The sequence below is a fragment of the Phaseolus vulgaris genome, chromosome 5 (genome assembly GCF_000499845.2).
Source record: "Phaseolus vulgaris cultivar G19833 chromosome 5, P. vulgaris v2.0, whole genome shotgun sequence".
Lineage (NCBI taxonomy): Eukaryota > Viridiplantae > Streptophyta > Magnoliopsida > Fabales > Fabaceae > Phaseolus > Phaseolus vulgaris.
The window spans coordinates 7,772,428-7,788,690 of NC_023755.2; the positions used below are offsets into that span (position 1 = coordinate 7,772,428).

The 16,263-nt window shown below is 37.0% G+C and overlaps 1 protein-coding gene across 1 annotated transcript; it reads right to left on the reverse strand.

The window, feature by feature from the left end:
- Positions 1 to 7,778: 7,778 nt before the first annotated feature.
- LOC137833916 (uncharacterized) lies at positions 7,779 to 8,246 on the reverse strand. The gene has a single exon (XM_068641984.1). It carries the CDS (start codon positions 8,244 to 8,246, stop codon positions 7,779 to 7,781), a length of 468 nt encoding a protein of 155 aa, XP_068498085.1.
- Between the last annotated feature and the right edge of the window lie 8,017 nt (positions 8,247 to 16,263).

Here is a 16,263-nt window from a genome sequence, read left to right on the forward strand (position 1 = left end):
TGTCTATTGGTCTTCTAGTGTAAGTGTTTTCTATTTTTTTGTCTAACATGTCTTTTGTTGTTGTATTTTCTGGTGCATTAACTTCGGCGGGTCTTGCTCATCTTCTCTAATGTTTTTCGTCTATTCTTATACTACATATGAGTGAGCTTTGTGTTATACCATACACATTTTATAGTGTTTGTTTCATCAAAACACATAAACACTCATATCATGAGATTGTCTTATGGGTATTAAATCATCTACTGACTAAATAGAGTGGTTGCTTATTCAAATAATACTTGAGTTTTAGCTAGGAGTGATTGTGTTCTAAATAATACTCAATTTGAAGCTTGCAACACTACATAGTGAAACTTAATCATTTTATTGAGAATTGGAAGTAGTATGCGCTATTAGACCAATCGGTACAAAAGTCATAAAGTAAATCTTTATTTCCCTTATCTTTGTTCATTGCAAATTACCACACCACATTAATGAAAGAAGAAGAGATTTGTGAACCAAAACTTTAGAATAGATTTATAAAAGATTGTATAACATCTTACTATGTACTATTAGATTATACATTGCAAAAGTTTCAGAAAGTCTTAAGACACCATTCAACCCACCCCTTCTTGTGTTTTGATTGATTTTTTTAGAAGAGTATATGTAAAAAAATATAAGTCATAAGTGCTCCAAAATCTTGACATGAAGAAAGGAGTAAAGATAAAGGTAGACTAGATATATAATTATAGTTCCAAAGAATTAAGATAAAGTCCTTTAAACAATTTTTTTTATATATTGAATAACATTGATAACATTCATATTTACATCAATGAACACAAAACATTGTTGAAGACATTAGATGTGTCTATTGCATCATTCATTAGATATAGATCATGGTCTATGCTGATATTTAGGATTATTGGGAACATGTAATATAATAATTTAAATTTTCTTAAATAACACACTTTTGGTTTCAAATATGCTATTATAATAAAACTAATCTTTATTATATATATTACATCTTTTTGTCCACAATGAGTCATTGCACATAGAGAAAATTAAAGAAATTATTCATGAGTGAGCAAGATATTTTTAACAATTTATAAATTAGTACTTGTTATAACTTGGTCATAAATTTTGTGTGGCCTTTACTTTTAGTATTGAGTATTAGTTGTTATGGTTAATTTAATTTTGATTTAAGCTTTAAATTTACATGATGAACTTAGAAGTAGAACTGTTTGTTATATTTAGTGATTATTATTTTGAATGATATTATAATTTATTTAGCTAAAAAATATATATTTGGTAACCTCATTAATATAATTATTTGCTATTACTAGTATGGAAACATATAAAATATAACATGTAAATATGTTTATGTAAATATAACATAACGAGTTAGTGATAAATATTTGAGTGGTTATGTAAATATAATCACCCACTATGACCACAAAGATTAGTATTGATTGAAAAATCGGATATTTATACCTCATAAATTTAGAAGTTTATAAATACAATAATAATGAAGTATTAACTCACTCAATACTTGATATTCACTTATTACTCACAGATTATTATACTCTAATTATGCGTTGAAGAGTTTACTGCAGAGGAACTTCCACTAGCATTTGGTAATAAAGTTCGACAATTTTTCAAGGAGAAGCTCGGTCTTCACCAACAACTCAAATTCCACATCTTGAAACTTGAAAGGTGCAACCCCAAATCTTATAAGAACAATTTGCGATCAATGTAAAATAAGACATATAACATGAATTGGATAGAGAAAAAAAAGTAATTAAAAAACAAGTTATAATTCTTAATATCAAATAAACTCTAAATTTTTCTAAGAATTATATGTAAATATAAAAATATTTGATGCATTCCTTCTTTCTATAATGTAAAACTACTTGTACGAAAAAAATATTTAATTTATTAAAAACTAAATTTTAAGCGTAATTTTTTTTAACATAATTCAAACTCCCTCTCTCTTGTGTTATATACTTTTACCACAAATTAAAACTAATTTGACTAATGAAATGGTTACAATTTTTAATCAATGAGTTATATATATATATATATATATATATATATATATATATATATATATATATTAAGAACTAAATTAAGACTAGACTCAACTTTTAATGACGCATATATTTAGTTTTATTTTTTAATTATATATTTGTTGTGTTGTAAAATGATTGAGAGAGAAATCATAGTACCCCATTAGATATGATTGACCAATTGATGGGGTCCAATTTGGAAAGAAAGGATTAGTTGGTGAAAGGGTATAAGCATTCAAAATATATTTATGATACATCAACCTAACTCATAACTCAGGTCAAGTATATTACCTCAATTCATGGCTAAGGATTTCATTTCCAAATGCTTTTGCGTAGGTCAATTCATATGCTCGATGTGTATTCAATAGCTTGTATAAGGTTAAATTAAACATAAAATTCACTCATCTTTTGTAAAATATTATTAAATAAAAATTAACTTGTAGATACAAAAAAATAAAAATAATAATTAATTGTTATATTTTTATTTAAAATTACAAAAATTATTGATATTTAAATTAATTTTGATTATTTATCAAATTAATTTTGATTATTGATAAATGGTTTATAAATTGATATCTAATTAATTATTAAAATTTTAGCTCAATTATTTAGATTATAAAGTTGGTAGTTAAAATATTTGGTAGCTAATTATATGTCAATTTAAAAATTATTTATTAATCATAGAATCTAATTTAGATACCAATAATTCTTTTAGTCTCTAAAATAATATATAATTTAATCAGTATAACAATTAATTATTTTTTATTTTTAAAATTAGTTTTTATTTAATAATTTTTTTATAGTAAAAGTTAAGTTAAATGTAAGGTCCACTTATTATGATATCATAGTCATAGTCCTTCCTAATGTGTTAAAGATCTCATATCATAATTACATTAAATTAACATATGGATTCTAAATAAATAGTAAAAATGGGTTCAAATAAATAATAAAAATGCAAATGCAACTAGTTTAAAAAATTAATAATGAAATAAGGAATAAGAAAGCTCCTTTATTCTGTGTGGAGTATGATATATCAGGATACAAATTGGAAGAATTTGAATGACCACAAGTCCACCAAAGCATGCATGAGTCCCTATAGTTTAGAGACAATTCATAAAACTAGATTCGCTTGCAATAGTTTCTCATCAATCAATGTTCCAAGTGGAACTTCTTATAGTAATATTATGAGAAGTGACGACTCTTTAGTTGATTTGTTGATCCTTTGTGCTATAGTCTCTTTTCGCGTTCACACAAAGCAAAAGAAAAGAAAATCCAAAAAAGGGTTTTTTTTTATTTGAATTTGTCCATGCTAAAAGTATCTTACAAAGTAACTATTTTAATGTCAAAGATTTTGTAACTATATAGTTAAGAAAAACTAACATATTGATAATCTTTACCATATTTGCTATATATATATATAAAAGTATATATATATATATATATATATATATATATATATATATATATATAAAAGTATCATATATTTGATGTGGGTGTGTATATGTTTGTGCGTGTACGTGTGCTTGTGTGTGCGTGTGCATGTACGTGTGTGCGCGCATGTGTGTGTGCATTCAAAATAAAAACATATGTTCCTCTGGCTGCTTGTTAGGAGCTCTATCACCTACAACTTCATCTGCTCCCATGTAAATTAACACGATCATCACAAATTAAAGAAAACAACCACACAACAAAACATAGGGTAAGTTAGCTATTTTTGAGAATTCTAATATAAATTTGACTTTTGATAACAAGCATAATCCATTAAATTTTCATAATTTGCACAAAATCATCAAGTGTTTATCACATTCATCATCCACATTACTCTTGTAAGATTTCTACTACTCACATACTATGTCTTGACCACACTTTCACCTCAGTGCATACTTCATTCAACACATCAATACACCATTCAATCACATCATAATTTAAACTTTCTAAACAATCTAAATATATCTCAAAATTCACTTAAACACATAAATAATTTATTTTAATCATATTTTTAAAGAAAATTTAGAATTTTGACTTGAAAACAATAAGAAATAATAACGTAGGCTTTCAAAAGTAAAAATAAAATTTTTAAGTTTTTTGTTGGCCTGAGCGAAAATTTGCTCGCTTGGGCGAGAATGGGTCTTGCCCAAGCGAAAATCCTCTTGCTTGAATGAGATTAAATCCGAAAGCACCCAGAAACCATCCAAACACATGGGCCTCGCTTAAAACCTTTCAGCTTATATGTGACATGTTTTGTCTGTGCCCAACTCCTTCCAATTTCCTTCATTATTATACCTCCCATTCGATCGACCCCGTCAGCTGGTTATCTCTTATCAACTGTTGGGTGACATACTTTTTGCCCCGTTCACATCCTTATACAAAAATTTCAAGGGTAAATTTTTTAAAATATTTATTAAGCCCAAGGGTAAAGAGCTTTTCTTTGACGAGTGTGGTTGGTCCAAATTCTCCTTGTATTGGACTAAGACCCCATTCGATTCAAGTAATGACCTCATTAAGCCTCCAGTGTCGAGGAGATGAAAGTTTGCGCTTTATTTGATAGCCTCCCAAGAAGGCTCCCTACCCGGAAACTTTTGTTTATATATAAGTCGTCCCATCGGTGGTATGCTTTAATGGTATGCTTGTTTCTTTTTATCATTCCTCTCCCCAATCGTCTTTGATCGTTGACTTACGTATTTTATCTGATACAGGTATCATGACGAGAGAAGCTCCACATTGGTCGACATGTTGATCGCCTTCCGCCACAAATTTATCGGCAAAGGCAAAGGAAGCTTGGAGGCGGTCAGTCCTTCCACCGCCCACAAAGAAAAGAAGAGGTAAAGGAGAGACATCACCTCAACCACCCAGTCTCTGCACGACACATCACCTCAACCCTTTCCTATTCAGCTCAAGAGTCCCTCGTGATCAGAGCCCCTGCAACCGCTGCTGCTATTGGCCATCCCTTGGCGCTCCTTGGAAGGGATTATAAGTTCTTTAAGGGCATTCAAATTGGGTTGACGCTGACTGAGGAGAATCCTCTCTCCTTGGTTCCTAAAAACGAGTTTCTCTCGGCTACAATTAAGTTTCAATGCCAAGGGGTCATGCTGGCTCGGCTGGCCGCTAACACCCCCAACCGAAAGGTTGAAGAGATATCTTGGCTGGAGCATGAGCTGGTCGAGGCCTCCAGCTAGTCGTTGGAAGTGATGTCAGCTTTCGAGTCAAGGATGGCTCAAGCTGAGGCTGAGCTTGAGCTTAGCAACATGCGGTGTGTCGAGGCCGTGGCGCAGGAGGAAAAGGAGAAGAAAATTGTGGTTGAGCTACAGAAGGCCATGATGGAGATAAGGCTCAAGAACTCGGCACTGGAAGCCAAGAAGGTGTCTGTGGAGGACAAGCTCAACACGCAGCAAGGGAACATCTTGTTGATGTTGGGCGAGACCTTCAACCAAGTCGTCCGGCAGGCCCACTTGCTGTAGAAAGGTCCACCTCTAAAAGGTTCCTTTGACGTCGATAAAGACATTTATGAGGGTCGGATGGTCACCTTTGTCAAGTTGGCCGCATTTCGGAGCTCGGCGTTGGGGACTACTACTAAAGATGTTGAAGACGAAGACCATTAAGTTTAGTCGTTGATGTATTTTGTTCCCTCGAGGCTAGGGTGTGGCTTCCTCCTTGCTATATGAATATATCAGACGTTCTTCTCCATTCTTGTTTTAAATAAGGAACAAGTAATAATAATTAGCATTTCCTTAATTGTCATTCAGTCGGATTACCGATAAATATGAATTATCTTGCTTAAGTAGTTGAGTCTCGGGAGGGATGACCGACCAGGGTAACCATCCTTAATCGAGCCGAGTCTTTAGGTGTCAGGAGAGAATACTGATTAAGGTATGCGTCCTTGGTCGAACCGAATCTTTAGTGTAGAATATGAAGCTTTGATGAAACCAAAACCTGTGAAGAAAGCCTGATGTTATGCTGCTTTGATTGAAGCTTAGTTCTAGGGTGTTTAGAATTTGTGTAAAGTTCATTCTTAATCCTATGCACAAGCTGAATCATTCTATTTTGAAAAAGAAAAATGTTTTTCTAAGCCAAGAGAAAAACAACCAGTTGATTTTACGGTTTAGTCGGTTGTTTTACACTTAGCTTGTTTGAGAGTTTTCAAAACTGATTTTTGTTGATCAAGAGTGATCCAAATTCAAGGTGTTTCATTAAAGGCTGGTGTTGCTGCTGTGTGTGGGTGGGATCTGGGTAGATTAAAGTGTAGTCCACTCTTTTGTTGAATCTAAAACTAATGTGAATTAAAACCTTCTTGAAATTAAATGTTTTTTTAACTAAATGAAAAACAACCTGTTGTTTTGTCGAATCAACCAGTTGTTTTGTTCTTAAATTTTTTGAAAAAGGTTGAAATTTGTTTGACTTGGTTGATTTAACTGTCAAACCAAATCAATTGGTTGTTTCGTGGTTTCAACCGATTGTTTTTTGAAAATCCTAACATAATTCTGTTTTGAATGGTGAATCTGTCTTAAATGATTTCTAACTGAATACACTCCTTAATTAACTGTTTTGACCAATCTTTGGAAAATATAAGTAGTTTGTTATATGTTTCTAAAGGAGTACGAAACAATTTTGAGAAATTCAGTTTGACATATTTGATCTTAAGTTTTCAAGATTGACATTAAGCTTTGGATTTTCAAGTGAGAGTGGAATATGATTGCAATTGTATTCTTTTCAGATTGTACTTTGATCAAGTGTAATCCTTTCTCAATCTTTTGTATTTCTGTTGTTGTATTGCCAAGGAGTGTTGTGTTTTCTTGAGGTGTTAAAGATCAATACTCTTGGTATGGTTTGCCAAAGGTAATGTGTTTCTTGAGGAGTTCAAGGTCACTACTTTGGTGTGTGGTGTTTGTAATCTGGTTTGATTGCTTAGTGGATTACCCAATGGTTTCTGGGAACTGGATGTAGCTCTTGTTGTAAGAGTGAACCAGTATAAACTGCTTGTGTGCCTTTCTCTTTCTCTGAACTTCTTTAAATTTTGTTTTTAAGTTGTTTAAGTTTTAACTCTTTGAAACAGTTTGTGTTATTGGCTAACTTGATTCCTCTTCTGGATTTCTTCATAGAATTTCATTAAACCTTCAAAAGTTTTCAAAAATCTCTTATAAACAATTCACCTCCCTCTTGTTTAAGGTCATATATTCTAACAATTTTGACTTGGTTGACTAACTGTTAAAACCAATTCAACCGGTTAAATTCAACCAGTTTTCGACGTTCTTAGCCGATATAGATGCAAGGGGATCAACCTCAATCCACTTGGTGAAGTAATCTACCCTGACCAAGAGGAAATTCGTTTGCCATTTGCCCGAGATGAAGTGACCAATGATGTCGATTCCTTGGAAGACGAACGACCATGGGGACACCATGCTGTAGAGTGTCTCGGGCTTGAGATGGGAGAAGGGGCCATACTATTGACACTTGGTGCATTTCTTCATATATTTCATATAATCATTCTAGACATTCAGCCAGAAGTACCCGACCCTTAGCACTTTCACTGCCATAGTTCTCGTGCCGGAGTGGCTCCCGCAGACTCCTTCATGGATCTCCTGTAAGACATATTCTGCCTACTCCTTGGTGATGCACTTCAGTAATGGCTTGGAGTATCTTCTTTTGTAGAGGTCCTAGCTGATCAGGGTGTACTTTGGGCATTGTTGCCTCATCGTCTTCTCTTCCTCCGACTTGCACACACTGAGCTCGAGGTATTTTTCAAATGGGGTCATCTACGTTTCGTCCTCGGTCATGGCCAAACACTCGGCCACTCCTACATGGCCAAACGCTAGGATTCCGTAGGCTAATTTGTACAATAGATCTATGGTGGCTTTTCTTCTTAGTCGTGTCCAACCGAGACAACACGTCGACCCTCTTATTGTTCTCTCTGCGGATATGCTCCACCGTCATCCTTTTGATTTCAATGATGAGGTTGGAGACTGTATGGTAATACCTTTGCAACAAAGGTTCCTTCACCTTAAACTTCCCCTTAATCTGACCAACCACCAACTGGGATTTGCTTTTACACGTTACTTCGCGAGCTCCCATGTCGTACACCAAGTTCAAACCAGCGAGGATGGCCTTGTACCCGACTTGGTTGTTGGTGGCCTTGAACTCAAACGTTAATGCCTGCTCGAGAAGGAGGTCGCCCAGACCTTCGAGGATGACGCCAACCCCACATGTCATCTTGTTAGACGACCCATCAACATAGATAGTCCATCCGATCGACAGATCATGTTGAGGGTTAGCTCGGCTGAGAAGTCAGCTAGGCACTGGGATTTTATTTTCCCCTTGGCTCGTACCAGATGTCAAACTCTGATAGCTCTACCCACCACCCTATCATGCATCCTGCAAGATCTGGTTTAGAAAGAATTTTAAAGATTGGGTAGTCAGTTCTTACCACGATGGCCTGATTCTGGAGGTAAGGTTTCATCCGTCTAGCCATCAGAACTAGGGCGAACACGACCTTTTTTAACATCTGGTACCTCGTCTCAGCCGTATGGAGCGTTCAATTGACAAAGTATACCAGACGCTCCTCTTTCTCGACCTCTTGTACCAGAACTACACTTATCGCTTCTTTCGAGACTGGTAAGTACATGATCATCGATTGGTTGGATCTCGGCTTCTGGATAATCGCCGGTGAAGATAAAAAAGCCTTTAGTTGCTAGAAGATGTCTTCACATTTTTCATCCTAGCAAAACTTGGCTGTCTTCCGAAGAAGTTTCACCATTGGCCAAGTTCGCTCGGCTAGCCGAGGGAGGAACCTCAAGAGGGCGGTGAGACGATCGATGAGCTATTGCACCTCCTTCAGGTTCTGAGGGCTTCTCATCTCGATTATGGTTCAACATTTTTCTGGGTTGGCCATTATTCCTCGGTGGGTCAACATGAAAACCAAAAAATTCCCCCTCAATGCTGAACACGCATTTCTCCAGGTTGAGCTTCATATTCGTTCTCTGCAATGCCTTTTAGAATTCCTCCAAGTCTTTCACGTGTTGGTCGCACGAATTCAACTTCAGGACTATGTCATCTATGTAAACCTCCATGTTCCCGTCGATCATCCCTTTAAAGATCTTGTTCATCAACCTCTGGTAAGTGGCCCCAACATTCTTGAGGCCAAACGACATAACCTCGTAGTAGTAGTTTGCTCCGTTCATCATACAAGTGGTCTTCTCCTTATCTCTTGGATGCATGCTTATCTAGTTGTAGCTAAAGTATGCATCCAGGAAGCTATGGATATTATGGCCAGCTGCCCCATCCTCCAGCCAGTCGATGCTGGAGAGCGGGTAAGAGTCCTTCGGGCACGCCTTGTTGAGGTTGGTGTAGTCAATATACATCCTCCACTTGTCGTTAGCCTTGGTGACCATGACTACATTGGCCAGCCAGGTAGTGTAGTGGGCCTCTCATATAAAGCCGATCGACAGAAGCTTATGAGCCTCCTCCCTCGTTGCAAACCTCTTCTCCTCCCCAAGCTTGCGCTTTTTCTGAGTCACTGGTCGCACCTCCTTGTAAACCGAAAGCTTGTGAGTGAAAATATCCAGGCTCACCCCCGACATATCAGATGTTGTCCAGGCAAAAAGATATACATACTTCACCAATGCCTGGTGGACCATCTCTGCCTCTGTTGTCGCTATCTATGTTTCCACACTGGTGGTGTGATCCTCGTCGAGCAAAGGTACTCGACATATGGGGATGGCAAAGCGGGGCGGACCTGCCCGCACGACCCGCCGTCCGCTGGTAAAAACCGCAGGGTGGGTTGACCCGCAAGTCCACAAACCAAAAAAATATTGACTTTGGCAACAATGGAGTAAATGTTTTGTTTTTCTTCCTTTTTCATTTTGGGGTAGAAAATTACAAGGCTCATTGGAGTTATAATTTCCTTAAGAATCCTTTTTGGTCTAGTTTTGAGGATGAAAATACAGGATGTTGGATATGATATTTTTCAAGTAATTTGGAATAAATAATAGTGGATATGTTAGGTAGTGGGTAAGTCAAGAATATTGGAAGACTGATACTTGGATTATGTAACATTCAATTAATGTTTTTTGTTGTATTAATCCTAATGCCTTTTTTTTACAATTTTTCAAGAGAAAAAGTTAAAAAAAAAATCATTCAATTTCTAAAAAAAAAAAAGAATACGGGCTGACCCACAAACCCGTGGGTCAAACCTTATACGGGGCAGGACGGAAAATCTAGCCCGCATTCACTTTACGAGGCGGGTTGGCCGGCTTTGCCAGCCCTATCGGCATAGATCTTTCTTGGTCTCAAGCCTCGGCTCGGTCGTTCGAGGGTCGAGATTAACCAAAGAAGTTGTATGCTCTCTTCGTTCTGGTTGGACCTCTGCACGGGGACTTCTGTCCGCGAGAGGGCTTCCCCGTTGGGGTATTGATTGGGGTAGGTATCCTACCGTAGGGGTTCCACCTTCAAGCTTGTTGCGTGCAACCTTCTGATCCATGTGCATCGTGAGAATGTCCCCCGAGATCGACGGAATTTTTATGGTTAGGTGAGGGGTGGACACGATTGCCCCAATCTATTGATGGACGTCCGCCCGAGCAGGATGTTATAAGAGGTGTTGGCATCTATCATCAGATAGTGGATCTTGATGGTTTTGCTCGCCTTACCCTCGCCGAACGTGGTATACTCATATTCTTGAACGTCTTCCAGTAGAGGATGTCCACCGAACTCACCTAATTCACTAACGTTTTCATGATGGAGAAGTTGGCAATATCAACCATTATAACCATGGGGTCGTCTTGTGAAGGGTCGACACCCTTGAAGTCCTCGTCGGTGAAAGTGATGGGTGGCATCCTCAGTCGGAAAAAGATGGTGTTCACCTGTTGCACCGCTTTCGGGTGCTTCTTCCTTACCGTCTTAGAGCTACCTCCCCTAGCGAAGCTCCCGACAATGGTGTTTATGACCTCTCGGCATCCTCTTTCTCCACCTCCTTCCTTTCTTGGAGGCTATTCTCGCCTCTGCCGACACTCTGGTCGGTGATCATCTTCTCTTGTCCATCGAGAGGTGTAATCCCTCCGCCTGGTTGTTTCCTCCCTCCTCGGAAGAGACCACTTCAAACCTCTGCCCCCATGCACAAACTGACGAAAATGCCCAGCTTGGATAAGCTCCTTCATCTTATCCTTAAGCGCCTGACACTCCTTGGTGGTATGCCCACTGTTCCTATGGTACTGGCACCTGCGCGACCAGTCGGCTTTCTTAGGGCTCGCAACTCTTCTAGGTGGTGGGATTAGGTTGAAACTCAAGGCCTCATCTAGAATTTTCCCCTATCAACACTTAAAGGGGTATACGTTGTAAATCGGGGGCCTCAGTTCTCCCTGTGCCTATCCCCACGACTAACAGCAGGTTGGTTCAGGTGCTCCTTCTTCTTATCCTTCCCCTTCTCCCCGGATTCCTCGGCCTTGGCTTGACTTTTATACCCCCTCAACTCTTCCAGTTGCATATACTTAGCAGCCTTCTGCCTAAGCTGGTCGAGATCTACAGCTGGCTTCTTGCAGAGACTATTGGAAACGGCCTTAGCCACAAGGTCGTGACCATGTGATGCATGGCCATGTCCGGACTTAAAATTCTGGATGTTTAGGGTCACCTTCCTGAATCTTTCCATTAACAGTTGGGAGATTCTGCTTTCTCCTGGCGAATGTTGACGTAGGTGATAGAGGTCAGGTGATGCGGTCGGCTAGTGGCAAATTGGGTCTCGAACTTGGACGCCAAGGTTTCGAAGCCGTCAATGGAGTTTGGAGGAAGCCTTATGTGAGTTGATTTTAGGATTTTTCATTTTATGGTGTGACACTTTACTTAGATTGAGATTTTATGGATTTAAGAGTGAAAACCTGAGGAAAATCCCCACAACACATTAACTTAACCAAGTGGTTAAGTAGATGTGAAGGTTCATTTCACAAAGGCAAAAGGAAAAGACAATTATAAGGTGAAAATGATGCTAGAAGGTTTGGAATTAAAGAACAAGGAAAAGAAACCAAAATAGAATTGCTAAATGGAAACAAGGAAAACCAAACAAGAACATGATATAAAGAGTAAAAATAGAATGACAATGGAAGAATAGATGAAGGAAGGAGAAAGCTTATGTGATGGATTTGAGAAGTGGAACACGCCACTTGGAGTGTGAATTGCCTCCAAGATAAGTGAAGATAGCCGCCACTTGGAGTGTGATTGGCTTCCAAGATAAGTGAAGATAGCCATTTGAGAGCTCTCAATACTCACAATATAAGACCTAAATGCTAAGAGGAATTCAAATCCCACTAACACCTTACACAATTTATGCAGAGTAACTCTTCTTCTATTAATTTCAATTTCTAAAATACACTAGGTAGGCCTCCTATTTATAGGTGAAGGAGCCTTGGAGAACAAGCTAAAGGGGTAGGATGGGAAAAGGAAAAAAATGGGCAGCCTTAGGGTTTGACTAAGCCAAACCCGCATCATAGGCTTGTCCTTCTAGAAACTAGGTCAAAAATACCTCCTAAAAGGGCTAGGAACAAGCTAAAATGCTACTCACACCTCCTATTATGCTAATGGTACCTTATTCTAGCCTATCTTTGCTATTTGGACCCCTAAAGTGAGCCCAATTTAATTACAAACATATTCTATTTTTTAAGAAGACCAAAAGGAAGAACTTCTGATATTTTGGTTTATAGCTTCTTCTTCTTTTGTTGATTCTTTCTCGAGGCTTGGTGGGGTTTGGCTTTGTATCTTGAGATGATTGACCCTTTTGGGAAGTTCTTGTTGTGTCCTTAGTCATCTGTCAGTTTGTATCAAAGCCTCATGAACCAACTCAAGGACCCTCCCTTCAACGAGGTGGGGAACACTCGGCACAAGACTGCATTGTCCGAGGTGTACAAACTCATGTGCGTGGTATACACATCCGTGTTCTCGTCGGGATCGGTCGTCATGTCGTATCGATCCATATTCAGCCCCTTCCACAAAGGTGGAAGTTGCGCTCCCATCACGTAATCAGTGAATGGGTGCCTCCGAGACACACCCAACGCGTCGAACAAGGGAAAATACCTGTTTGGGTATGACTCACCCACAGTCTCCTTAGTACGAGTGGGTTTCGGCTCCTCCACAACCTTTGTGCCAGCTGGAGTCGCATCAGGTCTTCCTAGGGGGTTACTAAGCCCGCCAGAGGGGCTCTCCCTGATCAACTTTCTCTTCATCTCCTTATTCTCTCTCCGGAGGACCAGGATCTCCTCCTCGTTCTTCTTCTTCATCTCATCCATCTCCCTCCGAGAAACATCATCAGTGTCATCTGCTCAGCCTCTGACATCTTCTCGTTCATCATGCTTCGTGTAGACACCATTTGATCTCTCCCTTCTTTGAATTATCTCGGCCCCACGGTGGGCGCCAATTGTTCTCGAACGGGGTTGGAGCCCAAAAAACTATTAAACCACTTCTAGGTCAGTTGGTCGGCCTGCACATCACTCCATCCTCTCAAACGAACTCCTGCAACTCTCGCTCTTCCACTCCTAATCTCTATGAACTCTAGGTTCGAATGGTACCTGCAAAAGGCACTCCGACACTCAAGTCAAACTTTGGCACTCAACACTCAATATTTAGTACTAGATGATTGTGTACCTAATCCTTTGGAATTTGTGCTCTTCATCTCTGTGAACTCTGGGCTCGGATGGTACCTGCAAAAGGAACTCCGACGCTCAAGACAAACTTCGGCACTTGACACTCAGTATTTAGTACTAGATGATTGTGTATCTAATCCTTTGGAATCTGTGCTCCTCGTCTCTATTAACTTTGGGCTCGGATAGTACCTGCAAAAGGCACTCTGATGCTCAAGTCAAACTTCGACACTCGACACTCAGTATTTAGTATTACATGATAGCGTACTTAATCCTTTGGAATCTATGCTTATTTATATAATTATTGTGAGCCATTTATTAATGGCTCTGATTAAGGATTTAATATGTAATTAAGAATGCACTATTTAATGCTTAATCTTTGATTAGTTCACCAGTCTTTTGCTTGGGTGTGATGGTCTCGATCAACCTGGACCGGATGCTCGACTTCGACTTGGTCGTACGGACCGACCGGTACAATAATAATCAAATTATTAAAAAATTATTTAAATTAATCAAATAATTTATTATAAAAAAACAATTATTTATGTAATAAATAATAATAATTTTATTTATTATTTTTTTTATATAATTTTCTTTTTAATATAAAAAAAACAATTTATCAGAATAAAATAAATTTTAAGAAAAATAACTAAAATCATCATATCTCCTAATAACTTTAACTTTTTTAAAAATAATTAGATAACTGCTTAAGTCAAATCAAAATAGTTTATTATCATGAATTTTTGAATTCATTTTCTCACCGTTAAAAGTGTGTTGGCAATCAAAGTTATGTTCGTCCTTAATGTTTTTCTTTTTTTTCCTGTTATCAATGAAATCGGGTTTGATGGTAAAAACTTCTAAAGAATGAAATTATGCTATTCAAACACGACTTATCATTTCTATAAAGTTTTTTCAAGCTGATAAAAAAAAAGTTTTTTCAAATATATCAATTCTCATAAATTTCAAATAAAATGAACCATTCCTATAAAAAAAATATTTTAATATTTAATATTTCTAATATACCAATTCAACTCTTATATGCAAAATCATTCATATATATATATATATATATATATATATATATATATATATATATATGATACTTAGCAGTTCTCATGATTGTCAAATATTATTTCTCTCTTTAAAACATCATTTTCAATGTTTTGGGGAGTACCGTTAAGGATGATGAATAGCATTCTTGAATCCAAATCTCAAAAACCAACTTTGAATTCATTGAATGGACTCCTTTTTTCATCTGTTCCCTTATTTTGGTAAGAATGCATTTAACAGAGAGTTCATCATTCAGTGGAACAATCCATTATTGAGCTCAAACTTTCTAAAGTAGTTATGTCCGGAGATCACAATTCATTACATGATAAACAAGATGAATATTTTTTGTCGTGCATCAAATCAAATGGAGAGCAAATATTCGCACAAAATCGCAATGAAAAAAGAGAAGTTTTGATTAACACTAATTACAAATAGAAAAGAGACAATGACTTCAACATAAAAGAAAGAAAAGCAGAGAAAAAAAAATATAAAAAAAATTCTCATTTATACAAGAGTAAAATACATGATGTATATATATAAAAAAAATAGACATAATTATTTATACAAGAGTAAAATACATTGTGTATATATAAAAAAAAAAATAGACGTAATTAAAACAGAGGTTGAAACAAACCAGTTTAATAACTTAAAAAAGTGAGAAACAATCGCTTTAATATAATAATATAATTAGTTTTCTCAGTAGCTAAACCTATAGCATGGCAACTGAGTTCAACTGTGTAATTCAAATATTCTCATCACAATCTGTTTTAATGGCGTGTTCATTGCAAGTTTACATCACAACTCTTTCAAACAGTGTCTCACATCAACCAGATACATCGAAATACATAATTTCAAACCTCCACATGTTTATGGTTCCATCAAATTTCTATGCCAAGATTAGTCATGATCATGATGATGTTGAACAGTGTAAGTGTAATTTCTTGGATATACAAAGCTCAATGTTAGGAAACCTACCAATCTTTTTATTATGGTAAAGACTAGGGTTAGGGTTGGCCATGTTCATGGATCCACCCACTTGCATTAATTGTGGTAGGAACTAAAGAAGACTACTTATGATCAAAAGATGTTATGGTTGAGCAAGTCAAAAGAAAGAAAAACCCTAAAAACTGAGAGAAATGGTGCAATAATGTCACCCAATAAGCAAGAAAAAGTAGCTGATGTAGCTAACAGCAATTGGAGGAAAAGATGTGACAATGAAGTCCAAAGTAAGAAAGCTCTACAACATGTTCAACCCACACCAATTGGACCAATAAACACAGACAAGAATAATCATGATGCTTTTACATTATCCATCAATGGAATACATTACTATATAATCCTCTCTACCTTCCCCACCTTCCAAAAACCACACCATAAAGTAAGCAATTTTTCATTTGGGAAGAGTTCAATCCATACCAGTGGTGTTTGTAAAAAGTTCTTTTAATATTCCTGAGTTTGAAAACGTGCTTTCCATCCACTAGCCAGGAAAAATGACCATTGCATGTGTAAATAGATAATGCTCTTTTTCTGTTGGATAAAAAAGGAGCTTCAGAATGTGCATA